Here is a 16,008-nt window from a genome sequence, read left to right as displayed (position 1 = left end):
TTTATCACTTGTATGCAAATGTGCATTTCATAACCCACAATAAGCCCAAGAGAGCACACAATGGAATGAATGCAAAGAAGCCTCCAGTAATCACGTTGTAAAATGCAATAAGGCGTGGAATTATTGATGCAGGAAACTTTTCCTCAGTGTAGTTCTTGTTTATTGTGTTGAAATGAAAGTCAGGTTTGTTTTCAGTTGGGACAAAATGGATATTTTGAATAATGTCTGATTCTAAGGAATTTACTTATGCAAGAATGATTTATAGAGACACTTCAGATAGACATTGAAGCAATATGCTGGAATATTTTTCATTACTCACTAGATTGCAGTATCAAGTGGTTTATTTATTCAAATTCTCCTAAATGGATAAGCACGAAACACTACATTGTCATTTCCAGTAACATTTTTTCCTATTATGGTTTGTTTGATTGCTTTAATGTACAAGCGAAACTGTATTTTGTTTCTTTCCACTCATTTGTCTCCACTTCTAATCCCTCTACTAAATACAACATAGCATTGTGCATTAGTCACTACTTTCTTTTAACTTCTGTGACTGTAATGTGGACAAAGGGTAAAGCAATTTGAGCCATAGACTTGTAGACCACCCAGTTCAGTCAAGAGTTTGCAGGTAGAACAAACCCACACGCAATAGTTTTATAATTCCTTGAATGCACTTTATTTAAACAACAGCATTTGAAAAACAAAATCAAAGAACAAAACATTGTCATACAAACAAAGAAGCCAAATGATGCACATAAGTTAATTATCACTTAGTGATAATGACAATGCATTCGATTGACAAGGAAAGTACCAATTCAGGAGTTGCAATCCTGATTCACATTGTAGGCGTTTATGAGTACAAAAACGATGAAAACAATGATGAAAATGATGAGATATTCAAATTTTGTCATCTCCGAAGCAAAGAACTGGAGCATTGTGCTTAGTTCAGAGGCACTGTGAGATAAACGAAAGCATTAGCAAGACGAGCAAGAGCATCCTTCCTCAGAAATCCATGGGATATTGAAAATTATTATGATGCATTTTCTTCCTCTTTTGTATGTGATATTCTTGTGCACCTGTACATTTAATATCTAAGTCACACATTATAAACACTCGGAAAATCAAAGTTAGGAACATTGTCCAAATCTAACTGTCTAAATAATGTGTGTAATTATTAGAAAGTGGCAATGGAGACCTTCAGCTTTTCCACCCAAATCGTGAAAGTCAACCTAATGTTATAGTGGCTTTGTAGATGAACAGATACCAAACTAATGACTAAAGCCTTTGTCTTAACCGCAACACTTCTCAGACACGCCACTCCAGGAGCCTGCTGCCTCTCAAGAAACGTCCCTCTCCACAAGACATGATCACCTCCACTTAACCTCGACACCACAGCATGAGAGACAACGATTACTTTCCCGCCTGGTGAACGAGAAAATGAGGGAACCGAGAGATGGTACAGAGAACTGAAAAGACAGAATGAAAATGAAAGACGTGGATAATTGGGCAGTGACCTTGACCTAGTACTCATCAGGGACTCTTGGAATCTTCTTTGTTTTCTCTTTGGCATCACTCTCACCACTAACTCTGACAAAGATGAAGAGGAGGAGGTGATGACGTAGAAGAAGTGCGTGGTTGTTCGCTCCCGCTGAGTGGTAAGCCACCCCCATGGTAGGTTAAACACCAGTCTAGGACACACAGACACATGCGTGCACACGCTCTCATCATTTATGAGGGTAATTTGGGAGGTGTATATGGACGGACTCATCAGAAGTGCTTGTCTCCAGCTGATCTTGGCTCAGCAGGGTGGCGGGTTTTGGAGAAGATGCTCGGAGTATAACGAAAGAGGCGGTGCAGGCCTCCAAAAGTGACTGATGATTGACGGGCTTAAGTAAGGTGTAGATCAAGCAGGCAATCACTACCGTGTTATTAAAGACCTTTTGCAAAACCTGCAGGTATCCAAGATCTCCCAGTGAATACTGTGTATCTTGTCATTCAATGCAACATCCAGCATTCGTTCCATTTAAGGTTCAGAAGAAGACAAAGCATGTCGACCACTTAGAGGGGAAGATAATAACTGAATGTAACACACTTTAAAAAGTTAAAAAGTTATAGGGTGAAATAACCTACAAGACTGTAGACTGCTGTCAGTGAACAAGAAGAAAAGTTGCTGATTTTTAGGGGGATTACGATGACAGACAGGGAGGTACGTACTGTAAGGTTTATAACCACTTATGATTGACCATAAAGATCCGATTTGGGCAAATGCAGACCTGGGAAAACTCAGGCAAACAGCAAGAGGGCAATCGAAACAAGGAGACAATGCAGATGGGTAAATTGGTTAGAAAATGGTTAGAAGGATTCAATCTCTCTAGAGAGGTGAGCAGCAGAGAACCACAACACACTCTTGGGCTGTCAATAGTTGCCAGGTAAGCACACCAGGCTCTTATGCCACTAACACGTTCATGTGAATTATTGTTACTCCCTGATCTTATCAGCTAGCTCAAGTCTTTAAGGCCTTACTCTGTTCTTCACTTGAATATAAGTGAAAAATGTAGCATGTGAAATCATAAAAAGGTACAAATGATCAACGCACTGGATAACAACTTCTCAAGGTTATATACTTACAATACAACCCAACAGACATAACAGTGTGACGTTTATCCTTGTGATTGGGATGCCATCTTCTATAATTTCTGATAAAAATATGTTTATACCCATTTTTAACTAATGTTCTGCTGGAATGCATTACTCATAGGCATGTGCAGGTGTGGACACTGTGACTGTGAAAAGGGGCTTTCGCACCGGGTAGTTCAAGGAACTAGCAACCAGGGTGGTTCCCCGAGAGCTAAATGTTCCCATAGGGTCGTTGCATGCGCACTGCCAGTAGGAACTCTGAAGTGACGTAAACCACACTTGTTGTTGTGACTTTTGTTTTTGACGGACATTCATTTTGTAGGCGCTGAGAACGCCAGAGCCTGAGCACACAACACTCGCATTCTCCATCTTCATTACTGTACGATCTGTATAACATTCCTGTCTAATACGTTTTTAGATAGAACTGTTATACAAAGAAAGTAAACAGTGTATGAAAAAGTATTAGTGTTTGCCATGTGGTTGATGTCCAATGTCGCTAGCTGAGCAGAAATACAGGTCCCCTCAAAGTCGTGTTGCATTTTCTCAGTGTAGAGTTAGTTTGTGGAGTACATATATAGCCTATAATATGTGTGTGTACATGGATTTTTAAAATGGCAGGTGCTAGTGTTTTGCATGCGCTCGGCCAATCAACGTACAATTACGTCACTGGTAGTTCCTATTGTGCTGGGTTAGACCCTTCTCTGAAGTAGGAGCTAATTTAGTTCCCCCCCAAAAGGCGTTCCTAGAACTAAAATCGTTCCCAGTTCCTACGGTGTGAAAACGGCAAAAAGTGGGTACTTCCGCCATTAGTTTTAGGAACTATGAAAAGGTTCCTCCGGTGTGAAAGCCCCTAAAGAGTCAGGATGCTCAAAGTAATTGCAAGAACTACATCAGCATTTTGCACATTAAAGATTCTAAATAAAACATTTCCATTTGAAATAGACAAAACATGGACATAGACCACAATTATCACTTGTTTAAAACAAAAACAGTTTAAGGGTTAGCATATGGTTAACAACAATATTTTGTCTATTATCTGTGAAAGAGCAAGTAGCAGCTGATTTTTAAAAAACAAATCAGAACCCTGGATCCAAATGTTTTGCCATGGTGTCATGGACGATTTGCAACAGGTGGCTATGTTGCCTCAAGTTACACATCAAATTTTCAATCAGAATGCAGAGTTCATGCTTGCTGAGTTCTGATTGGCTCAAAAGAAGGATTGTCATCTTATGCACAAAAAGATCATAGAAATTCCAACGATTCCTCTTAATTCTATTTTTTTAATATTTAACGCCTCATCTGCCAAGTGCTGTTCTCTTTGGAAAAGTACATAATGCTGATAGAATTGACAGTATATATCACATGATTCACTCAGTAACTGCTTCTAATTCTTTCCTCTGTGTTTTGGCAGTGTTTCTTTCTTTCACAATGTCTATCATCATCAGAACATCTGCTGCAAGCCAAGAGCTGATATTAGACTATGAAAATAGAACTAAAAATAACAGCAAGAACAACCATAATAACAATAATAACAATAACAACAATAATAATTGAGGGTGAAGATAGCAATAAATAGTGCTGTGGAGATGGGTGTGGCTAAGTGTGGTCAAATCAGGACGTTGTGGGCAACAGTCAGTAAAAGAGAGAGCCGTGGGAGGTGACGGAAGAGAGAAGGACTACCGCACTTTCTCACAAGCGCATTTGCTTGAAATGGTTCATTTTTCTCCACTAGGTCAGAAGCAGATGCAGTTAGACTACTCCCTCAACATTGTCTTTCTGTCAATAGCAGTCAGTCCTTCTGCCTATTACGTTTTATTCTCTCTGAGAGAGCAAAACTGTAATGGAACCAAAGGTTTAAACATATCTGTATAAAGCAAACCTTACAGATTAGTGATGTTGTGCGCAGTCTGTGTTGGGTGTGCATAGGTGGTGGGGGTAAAGGAGTGATTTCTTGAACTGTGTGGGACTGCTTGGAATGGTCGTTGTGGCTGGTTGTGGGAGGGATGGCGCGGTCTTCAAAAGCGCCATTGCGCTAACTGTAGACCTTTCAGCACACCACATGTTTATAGTAGGGTTCCTGGGCTGGGCTGATGTGTACACCCAAGAGCTCATCTGTACCTCCAACCCAACTGACTGCTTTAGCAGTCAAGCACGGCCCTCCGTTGGCGACCGACAATGCCCCATCATGGAGGGGAAGATGAGGACAGCCACAGCCGCCCACTAGACTCCCTGATCGGGAAGGAGTAAAGTTGTTGGTGTCCAATAGGAGATCCATGGCTCATCTAAAGCTCTGTCCCTGCCATTTTAACCCTGTAGAGGTGAAGAGGGGTCATGGATAGTGGTATCTTATAATAGATCCTCTGCTTTCGGATTAGAAATGAAATACTTGGTGAAAGACTGTCTTAGCATGCAAGTTCGAATGCTTGTGACAACATGGGGTTAAGGCAGCCATCTTGAAACCTGCCTTAATTTGACGATTTACATCTAGGAAATGAAAGCTTTCCAGCACGCCAAATACTTTCCTTGTAGTACACTGTAGGGATACTGTAGCTTCTGTACCATCACATCCCTGTAAGTAACTAGCGAGGTATGAGGCCAGGAGTAGCTCACAACTAATTTTTCTACATCAACACTTACATGCCTCCTTAATCAAAACGCAGATCTTGTTTGATTTGGTCCTCAGAGGACACTCTGTCTTTGTCAGTACATTTCTAATCTATCCGCAGCACTCTCCTCTCCTACAGAATAGTTGTAAGTGCTCACTCCTTGCCCCTACCCACCTACAGTATAGTCTTTGTGGAGGCTGTTTTATCTCTGATATTCTGCCTGATCTCGGGGACTTGAGGATGAACCACATGGGGGCAGGGAGCTGGGTCTGGCTGACCCCAGAGACAGGCCTTTGTCTTTATTCTCATCTTGGCCAGAAGAAACAGCTGGAGTTGAGACAGAGTTGGCCCCTCCGGCCGGCACGCTCTCATGCCCACCGTAGATCTCCTCGTGTCCATCTTCACTGGACTCTGCATCCTCTGAACTGGAGAGCAGCTCCTCATCGCGGTATTCGGACACGTCTACACCGCCGCCCTCAGATCCAAGCTCCTTCAGTCGGCCATGATGCTTCACATGATAGCGCTGGTTCTGAAAAAACTTAACGATGGTGTGTTTGGGCAGATCCAATTGGGCTGAAAGGGTGTGAATCGCTTCCTGGTCAGGGTAGAGGCCCACATCTTGGATAAAGCTCTGTAAAATGCCTAGAGCCTCTAGAGAGATCTTGGTGCGGGAGCGAGGTTTCTTGGTAACGTTGCTAACCCCTCCACTGTTGCCTGAACCTGCATTAGCCTGAGGGTTCTCTTCGGCTCCAGAACTGGGAACCGGTTCCTCTCGGATTGGAGAGTGGTCCTTTAGCGGCTGCATGGGCTGTCTGTGAAGTGCCTAGTGAGAAAGATGAGAAGTTTTATTAGTAAACTTATAAGCAAGAGTCAGCAGTATGGAATAATTGAAAACTGCTTAAAAGTTCAAAGTGTCCTTTCAATGAATGTCTCTTGGAGTTAATGTCCTCTCTGCACTTAAGTATGTGATCAACTCTGGTAAAAATCAAACCAGACTGCCCCAGGCTATGATTGTTTAACTTTTTATATTGTACACATAATTCCACAAGATTTAATATTTTGACATTGCATCGTGTTTTGAGGGCATCAAGGCAACTAACAGCATCTGAGCTGACACATCAACCGCATTTAATTCAACAGAGGAAGAAGCTAAACAAATACTCACCAAAACCAAAATAAATTACATCAAAAGAAACTGTTATGAAGAAATGTGCTTTAAAACAACATTACATTTGATGTATAGTGACAAGTTGGTTTTCATGTCATTTTGACAGGGATACATCCCATCCCTGTTAGCATAGACAAGTGACTGCTAAATTTAACAGAAAAAGTAATGCAAACACCAAAACACAGACAGCCAGAAATGACACTTTTGACTTTGACATGCGATGTAAAATTGCTAGCATATGCTATATGATATTGTCTTGTACAAACTATTAGCATTTTCCAACAAGTTAGCAGGCTAACAGAGCAACACTATTGTTTTTACAGAGGTTCTGAGGCCCTCCATACAGTATGTTTCATATGTCAATGAATCTGCCATTTTCTTCTTAAAATACGTAGGTATAGGGAGAGGCACGGAAGGGGGACTGGGGGAATAGAGTGCAAAACAGTGGTAAAATAGGATTAGGAGTAAATAGGATATATTTAGTACAGGAAAGAAAGAGGTAAGCTATCTGTGAGCTCTGATACAAGGGAAGGTGCAGTGTGTCACAGCTGAGCTATCAAATACTGTGGCGCTGTCCTGCTGAGTTTATGACCAGGGTGGGGTGCCCAGTGCCTCCACACTGGAATGCTAAGCTATAAATCTGCGGTGCATTAAAATTAAAGGACCTACATAAAGATAATAGTCATGCGCCTCTCTCTCTGTCTCTCTCCTGCTCTCTCTCTATTCCCTAAATAATAACAGGGTATTTTTTAAATAATATTGAGGGCAGGCCAGACCATGAAATTGCTCCGATTTCACTTGTGGGGGCTGTTTTGGGCTGGCGCTTTACAGGAAGTGTGTAGGTTTGTTCTTTTTTCTTCTCTATTTCTCCATAATGTATTACTTTCCATGTCTCAGAGAAACAAACAGAGGCCACAAGAAAGGATGAGAAAAAGAAATTTGAAGAAGTTTAAAGATGGTGAATAATTATATTGACCACAAGGCATAACAGCACAAAATACCCGTTAGCTTAGCTAAAGAGACCACACACACACACACGCACATTGACAAACCCATTCATCCTGTATATGTTTGCTTGTTGTGTATATTATTTTATGAAATTCTGGGAACAAGTTAGTTAAGTTTCAAAGACACATGTACAGTACAATCCAAAATCCACAACGCTCACATTGAATAGCAACTTGCATAGCATTGTTTTGGCATCCTAAGGGATATTTTCAAATTCAGAGATGGAGCGTGCGTCCTCTAAAATCCCATTCATATTAAATCATCTAAGAGGCCTGTTCCTGTGCTCTAATGGTGGACGCTAAAGAAGAGTTTTTCTGCCAGGCCAGAGGAGTAATTCCATTTTTAAGCTATAAAGCCAACCTCCGATTACCTCCACCATCCAATTCATTCACCTACTCAGTTCTTAAACAAAGTCTTCTCAACCACAGGAGTCACATTTGGACACAAGGCCATTTTATTTTCCTGAACTCGTTTTTCTTTCAATGTTCCATTTTTCCCCTGAACTCTCTTTTCAGTGTTCATCTCCATCGCTTCCAACTTTTCTAATTCCATGGACTCTGAATTCATTGCATTAAGAAAAAGTATATTTTTTTCTTCAAACACAAATCAAGGCAAATTACGGTGAAGTATGAAAGAATTATAGAACATAAAAAATTCAGTTGATTCTTAATGAGGACTGGCCCTCGTGGGGGCGGAGGCAGGATTAAGTGGGGCTGTGTTGCCACTGGAGATGCCATTAACAGGCAGATAAATATGTAATGATGAGAAAGACACTTTCCTGTTGGTTTGCTTGTGCATGACTTCACCTTCTCCAATTATCATGTGCATCATAATTTTTCTTTGCTACATTGCAATACCTCAGGAATGGGCGAGTGATGTATGTGTGTGTCTGTGTGTGTGTCTTGATATATTTTAAGAATAAGTAGAGTTCAGGCAATCCACAAAAATAAAAGAAACGGGCAACAAGTAACTAAGTACAACATGATAATTAAACCTTATTTATCAACACAGCACACATTAATCACTCATCCTAGTATGAAAGCATGTTACTGCCTCAGAGTACAAAATTTCTATTATTTTCACAAAGTGAGATCAATACTATATTATATTAAATCAAATAATTGATTAAACAAAAGCTGCAGGAATAAACTTGTTCACTGAGCTCTGAAAAAGGCCTTAATATCTTTATTAGAGGGTCAGTGTTGTCCGTAAACATGTTTGCCATGCTAAGTGTGTGTATAAGCAAGCAAGTATGTGCATTGCTCGCTCTTCTCCAACCCCAGCACTCAATTGGGGTCCCAATCCACATGGCAGGGTCTAGGGGGCACTCCAGTGCACATCGCAGCATCCAATTTAGCAAAAACAAAGGAGAAATTATTCATAAGAAATGTCCTGCCAAATGAGCAAAGAGAGGCACTTAAGACCACGCACACACACTGCAGAAACAGCGTGAAGACGATGTGGGACCGGGTCAGCCATCTAGATTGTGTTAGTGTGACTGAGTTTGTCCCTAAGGTGAGATAAGCTGCACCCAGGGGCTCACACGGACCCATCCTGGAATGGTTGAAACCTTTAAGCTACACGGGGGGAAAGAAGAAAAATTCGCCATGATTCATTTTTTAAAAATGGGATGCAACCCGCATCCCCTTGGGTGCTAGAGAGTCCGCAAAAAAGGTCAGACTTTTTTTGAGTTGATAAAAATCAAAGACAAAAAATACAAAGTGAATGACAACATTATTTATAAAAATGATTTGGAACATTATTTAAGTTTATTATGTATGCTCTATAAAAGGTCTAAATGTATTCTAAAAGGGTAGAGAAAACATACACTGTTCATTTTATTCAAAGCAATTTCTTTTTTTTTTAAAGATAATATTGTAATAATTAGCTTTTGCTTAACGACAATAAAAAATTCTGCAATGCTGTTCTTTTCAAGGATATCCATGTACACACCAAGCATTGTCTTATGAGACAACACAAATTACATGATTTATTTGTTCTGATGAGTGAATGTAACAGGATTTCATGGTTTAAACCAGAGGAGGACTTGTGCTGGATCTGAGTTATGTTTGATTATCTTATAAGGTAAAAATAAATACATCAGTGTAGTCTGTTGGTCACACTGAGGTGGTTCCTGTTAAATAAACTGTATACATGTATGTGTTGCATGTGTATTCATTCATTAACATGCTCATGCATAAGCAGCTGGGACACATGTGCTGACTGTGGTGGCAGGCAGGCTGGAGCCGAGGGGGCTGCTGGGGATCTAAAGAGGGTCCCTCATTACTACATCAACAAAAAAAACACAAAAAAACCCCCACCAACAACAGCAACATGCTCATGTATGGCATTTACGTGTTGACACAAAACAATATTGTCAAACCTGTCTAATTTTTTATTTCCTTTAGAAATAAAATAGTCTATACACAAAAGTGTCAACAATGGCTCAGTGAAATGTAATTTAGGAATTTATTTAAAGGAGTCATAACCTAGTATTACATTGGATACCTACTGCTGTATTATAGTCTTTCAGGCCCTTCTAAAAAAGAAAAGTGGAAAAAAAATAAACACACACCTACTTTTACCCTTATTTCTGAAGGCATTATTGTCTCGCGAGATCAATGCGATGTTTTGGCTGTCGTGGACGCTCTATATGGCTCTGCACGCCAGTTGAAAGGGTTGTTGGGACAGCGTCATTAAAAATGAATTTCATCCACTGGTCCCTGATAGTTTCGTCCGATTTTGGGAGATAAAACACATTTACATGTTTTTTATGGCAATCAACCACAGAGCAAGTCCGGTGTGCACTCGGTTTCTCCATCTTTCTCGACTGAACTGGGGGAGAGGGGAAGGGGGGCTTCCTGCTGCGGTGTCCATATATGGTATATCCTACTACCTCATGACGTCAAAAGGGAGCTGAAATCAAAATCTCGTATTTGAGTGCGCGTGCACGCGCGCTGGTTTATTTACCCTGAGGTAAACAAACGCTTCACTTTTAAATATCGGCTTCCCGGCCAGTGTATAATCGTTAGTCGATCATAACATACATTGATTCTCGTGGAAAAGTGAAAATTGCAGGTTATGACTCCTTTAAATGATTAATACATTAATATTACATCACATAAAAAAAATACTTTAAAAAGTGTGTGTGTGTATGTGTATATATATATATATATATATATATATATATATATATATATATATATATATGCTTTAGTAATGCTGACTGTCCTTATGTGTTTTTATGGCCAAAGTCATTGTGGAGTTTCTAAAGAAACTTGAGTCATTACACGCGCGTGTGTGTATGTGATTTATGTCTGTGCGAGTGTTCCTTCTCTTCCCGTAATTATTAATATCAGGGCTGTGGTGGCACTGTCTGTCAGGGTGTGTCCTAATGGGGCATTTCCTTCTGCGCCCAAAACACATAAATGAGTATATTTACACACATACACATGCTGCCAGCAGACTGTTTATTCCACTAACATAAAAGAGAAAGCATGCGAGAGAGAAAGAGGCGCAATGGCCTAGCACAGTAACTGAGAGTCACTCTGTCTCCATTTGTTAGTACTTAATCTTAATACGGCTGCTTAACTTAAGTTAATAAATGTTAATAAACAGCAACCATTGTGAGTGAATTAAACCCCAATGCTTTACTGGCAGGGTGAGAAAGAAGAGTAGGTTAAAAGAAGGTGGAAAGCATTGATCCAAGTGTTTGTAGATTTATGTGTATGCGGTTTGTGTGTGCATGTATTTACATACAAGTATTAGTGTGTAGATGTGTGTGCATACTGTGAATGAATGCGTGTCTTTGTTAATACTGGAAAAGTGTGTGTCCACAGTCTATATTATAATGACCCTGGCTGGCATAGGGGAAAGTCCATTTAATCAGTAGCGCGTTATTTGGAATTCTGTGTATGTGTATGTGTGTGATTAAAGAGGTTGGGGTGTGCTGGGTTATTAGATGTTGGCAGGAATGCTGCATGAATGATGCTGATATTAAAAATGAAGTGTCAAAGAAGTGTGCCTTCACACAATGAAAACACATTCATATTATATTAAGAGAATTATGCTTAAAATATTTATGTGGAATTCGCTTTCCCTCCACTTTTAACACTAAAGTCTTATACACTTAGGGGTCAAATTATACTTTTTTTTACTTTTAATATTAATCAAGGTTTCTTGCAGGAAAAAAATAACACCTTCTCTCTGGCTTTAAAATAAAATAAAATGCTGAAAAGTTAGATTGTTTAATTTTTTTTTTTTTGAATAATAGACTGAATATCTGGTTTTGACATAAATGCAGGCGGTTTTGTTCATTTCATCTGCCAGTCATCAGAAAGATCAAACTGAACATTTAATAAATGGTCTATCTGTACTGAGAGGAATCAAGGAACATTTCATTTCTCATAATATGACCATCCTGTAGTGCAAACGCCACATTCAACTGCTTTCTTTTGCCATACGTATTTAAAGTATGCAATCCGATGTTTCAAAAAACTCACCTGAGGGTCAGTGGGCAAGTGTAGTACAGTGTGCAGCCGTTCGCTGTGGTGATGGCGGGACTCTTCCTCGTACACTAGATCCCTGTCTGTCTGCGGAAGGCTCAGAAACCTCCGGATGGTACACAGGTTCTCCCAGAGAGTCCTGTTCTCTGGGCTGGGACTCTCTTTCCAGCGAAGCAGCTCGCATAGCCATCCCTAAAGAAAGGAAAAGGGTTCATTGCATATCTTGTTTAGCTGAAGGTATTTTTCCAACAATATCACTAAATAGTATCACTATATGCCTTAGTTGTCTACTTAGTTGGAGAGGCTACCCACTAAAGCTCCGCTATAGGGACTTTCTTCACTTTAATATATAGGAATGATGGGTAGAATGTGATGTGAAACAACTCACCCATCATTCATGTTTTTTTTTTTTTTTTTTATGACTTAACAGTAAACAAGTACCAACGCAAAGCATCACAAGTGCACTGAGAGAGCTGAGAGTGTGTGAAAGAGAGAGTGAAATGGTGAGAGATTAGGAAGATTTAATTATCTCTGCTAGACTGGTCCAGTCTTTGACACCAGCTGTTGTGTGCAGCCAACCTCTTCCAGCACACATTGTTAATGACCTGAGCATCTCTCTCTCTCTCTCCCCTTCTCCCTCAGCTCCTCCTGGCCAGCTGCAGCAGATGGGCGCGTTCAGCCGTGACCCCCCACCCGACCCCAGACCTGTGAGACCTAACCACATCTGTCACACACATTCATATATATACACACCACCAGAGCAGCACTTTGCTGACACATCTCATACACGCAAACATGCAAAGATGCCCCTGAAACATGCCTTTAGATGAGGTGGTCACACCTGCAAAGCCATGCCGCAATGACACAGAGTTCCTCAGTAAAGTGAGCAGCAGAGACCAAAGCTCTCTCAGGCTATTACATGGTAAGAATTAGGCGCAGCTGGGAGTGGGATCATATTTGACTAAATCAATTATCTCTCTTTGATCTAAATGAGACAGAGACAAACAAATGGTCCAATAGCTTTTGAAAAAAAAAAAAAAAATCTTTATCAACACTCTGAAATGAATGCCTTTTCCAGCTAAATAATTAGCTGAAAGAAAATGATCATTGTTGTCCTTTGCACTCAGACAATGTGGCCATTAACTTTTTTTTATACCTGTCAATGAAAAGTGAATTTAAAACAATTGGATATATGGATGGATAGACAGATAGACAGATACATAGATATCCACTACTGTTCAAAAGAAATGTCCCCAAGGCTGCATTTATTTGATCAACAATTCAGTAATATTGTAAAATATTATTAAAATAAAAAATGTTTTTCTATTTTATTATTTGTTTAAATTAAATGTATTCCTAAATGTAGCTTCAGGGTCACACAATCCTTCAAAAATCATTTTAATATGCTGATTTACTGCTCAAGAAACATTTATTTTTATTAGCAATGTTGAAACCAGTTGCACTTCTTAATATTTTTGCAGACACTGTAAATTTATTTTTATGTTTGACAAAGGAAAATAGAAATTTAAATTGCTCTTTTTATTTGCTCACCAAAGCAAATAAGAAGTGGGGTTTGCCAGGTGTTAATTTTGGACTCTGGTCAATTTTATGAATAAGCTTAAAGCTTATAAAAAAAAAAAAAAGCAAAAGTAGATTCCCATGATGTGCTTTTTGTAATTGCTACAATGACAGTTTGCTGCTAGAAAATATTTGAGATTTTAAAGGCATCAAAAGCACTGACTATTGCACTTGTATACACATACTTCTAGTCACAATATTATGCATTCTTTATATAGCTATCTGGAAACATGTGTCAATGTAAAAGGTATGAGAACAGTAATCAGATCAATCTATGGAACACTGCATGCACGTCTGTATGACAAGTCACGATGACTCATTGGACAGAAGAGAAAAGCACTGAAAGAAAGAATGAGATCCTTTGGCAGGATCTGGAATGGTAAGCCAGAAATGAATAAATAGAAGGCATTTATCAGACTATCTGTTGATGTTGATGTTTTTGTTTATCAACAACAGAGACGCGCCAGAATCAGATATAAATTCCTGCACCGTTACTTCCCCTACACTGACTGAGAAAAGAACATGTAAGCTAAGTGTAAGCGTAGTCTTTTCAAAATAAATCAAATCACATTGAAATCACTGGCTCAAATATCCTATCCCTCAATATTTTAAGCACATAAAAATATATCTTTTTTAATTATATATATATATTAATTATTTAATTATTTCCATAATAAAAGGGTCCCTCAAGAAGCTATATAAGTTCATATATCCATTTAAGCAGAAGCACCTGAAAGCACCTCATGTAACCAACCTCACTTTTACAGTGTACACTTAGATGAATTAAATGCATTAAATGTATTATTAACAATTATCATATGAAGATACCAAGTTGATTCAATTCTCCAGTACAATAAAATACAATGGAAACTTATGTATAAGATGTCCTTGAAAAGTAGAAGACAAAAGTATCATGTTTTCTCTGTGTATTTGTTATTTGAAAATAGTTAACCGAAATTAGAACTAGTTATTTAAAAAAAATAATAAGTTCAGTTGAAGGTTTAGTTTTGCCATTATGTTATATGAAAGGATGGAAACGCGTCAGGGTTATGAACAATAACGAGAAAATCTGGGTAAATAATTACTGAATCAGTTCTTACTTGGCTCTTATTGGCTGCCACCTTGGCAAAAAGTGCCTGAGACACTTTTGCCCGTTTCATCTCCTGCTGGATTTCATCGTAGACGGCTGAGGTGATGTTAACCAGCGGCTCCAGTTTCAGGGGAAGGTCAGGGTTAGGACCACAAGTCTTGGACTGTGAGGGTCCAGCGGTCAAAGATAAAAGTAACAAAGAAGACAGATTGGTTAGATATACATTCATACTGTAATTGCTACAGAGGGTACAATATAAGAACATTCATGGATGCTATTTCAGACCCTTGTTTATACCTACAATGTACTGAGATTTCAGCAGATAAATCATTAAAGCATCCATAAGTAAACTCTTTGTAGTACATGTTTGAAGTATGGTGTATTGATTTTAGAGTGGTGTGTTTTCTCATTCAATGTTTGAAGTTGCTCTGCAGGCACAGGCAAGTAATCTCACATTCCCCAGTAAAAACGATTGCAAGATAAACACATACAGACATAATAGTAATGATAATACACAACCACATTCCCTAAGACCAAAGAATGAAAACTTTGTTCTCGTATCAGAAGGATTTTTATTATCTGCAGGGGTTCATTCACAACGGTCCTGAGGTTGAAAGCAGACGCATTCATATGCTTCATACAAGCATTCTAGAAAGTCCACGCACCAGGTTCCAGGTCATTTAATATAAACATGCCATGACAGGAGCAAAGCCATGCTTTCCTGCATTTGTAATTTTAGACTAGAGGATCAAGGACAAGAGCTTGTGAACCTGAAGTTTTAATGGGTGTGTGAACCCTGTAATCTCTAACAAACATTAGTATAAACAGTATTCCATATAAACAGAATAAATGTGACCTTTTGTAGTAGCTTGACTTATTGAGCATTTATTTTCAAAGTGGGAAAAGTGTCATGCCTACAACTGATCACTACTCATACAGATCATGGAGGTCTTGGATGAGGTACACTCTATGAGGAAATGAAGTGAGTGATGATGTAATCCTCACCGAGTTTGTGATTTTGGTCTTATTCTTCCAAATAGATGCCCACGCGTCAGGAGTTAACTGTTCGTCGATGCTGCGCTCCCACACTTTCTGCATTGGGAGGTATGGTGTGACATTAGCAATAAGAAGGTAGCAATCAGATATTAGTTAGTTTGACCCTTAAGGGGCACTTTCTTGAAAGTCAGAGTGGTTGTTTTAGTGAATTATCCAAATTGTTATTCTCAGTATGTCAATATGTATTAATAATCAAAGACAAAATATAATTTACAATAATAGCTGCGGTAATAACACTGACTTAAGGCTGGAATACACTACAAGACTTTTGCCCAGATTTTTGCCAGACTAGTCGATGCTAGTTGCCAAAAATCTATTTTTACAAACTATTTACAAAGTGTGTGATGCCTAGTATTTTAA

General features: G+C 39.1%; 1 protein-coding gene across 1 annotated transcript in view; it reads right to left on the bottom strand.

The window, feature by feature from the left end:
• Positions 1-661: 661 nt before the first annotated feature.
• satb2 (SATB homeobox 2) overlaps positions 662-16,008 on the bottom strand; it is a 33,839-nt gene continuing 18,492 nt past the window's right edge. The window contains exons 9-12 of the mRNA XM_084421312.1: positions 15,598-15,684; positions 14,603-14,755; positions 11,922-12,116; positions 662-6,066 (exon numbers count right to left, since the gene is read on the bottom strand). Of these exons, the coding sequence (XP_084277438.1) occupies positions 5,446-6,066; positions 11,922-12,116; positions 14,603-14,755; positions 15,598-15,684 (1,056 nt within the window). The 3' untranslated portion in view covers positions 662-5,445. The remainder of the gene's footprint in view (positions 6,067-11,921; positions 12,117-14,602; positions 14,756-15,597; positions 15,685-16,008) is intronic.

The sequence above is a fragment of the Rutilus rutilus genome, assembly GCF_951802725.1.
Source record: "Rutilus rutilus genome assembly, chromosome: 10".
Classification (NCBI taxonomy): Eukaryota; Metazoa; Chordata; class Actinopteri; order Cypriniformes; family Leuciscidae; genus Rutilus; species Rutilus rutilus.
The sequence above is the reverse complement of the archived record's forward strand: the minus strand, read 5'-3'. Positions and strand labels throughout refer to the sequence as shown.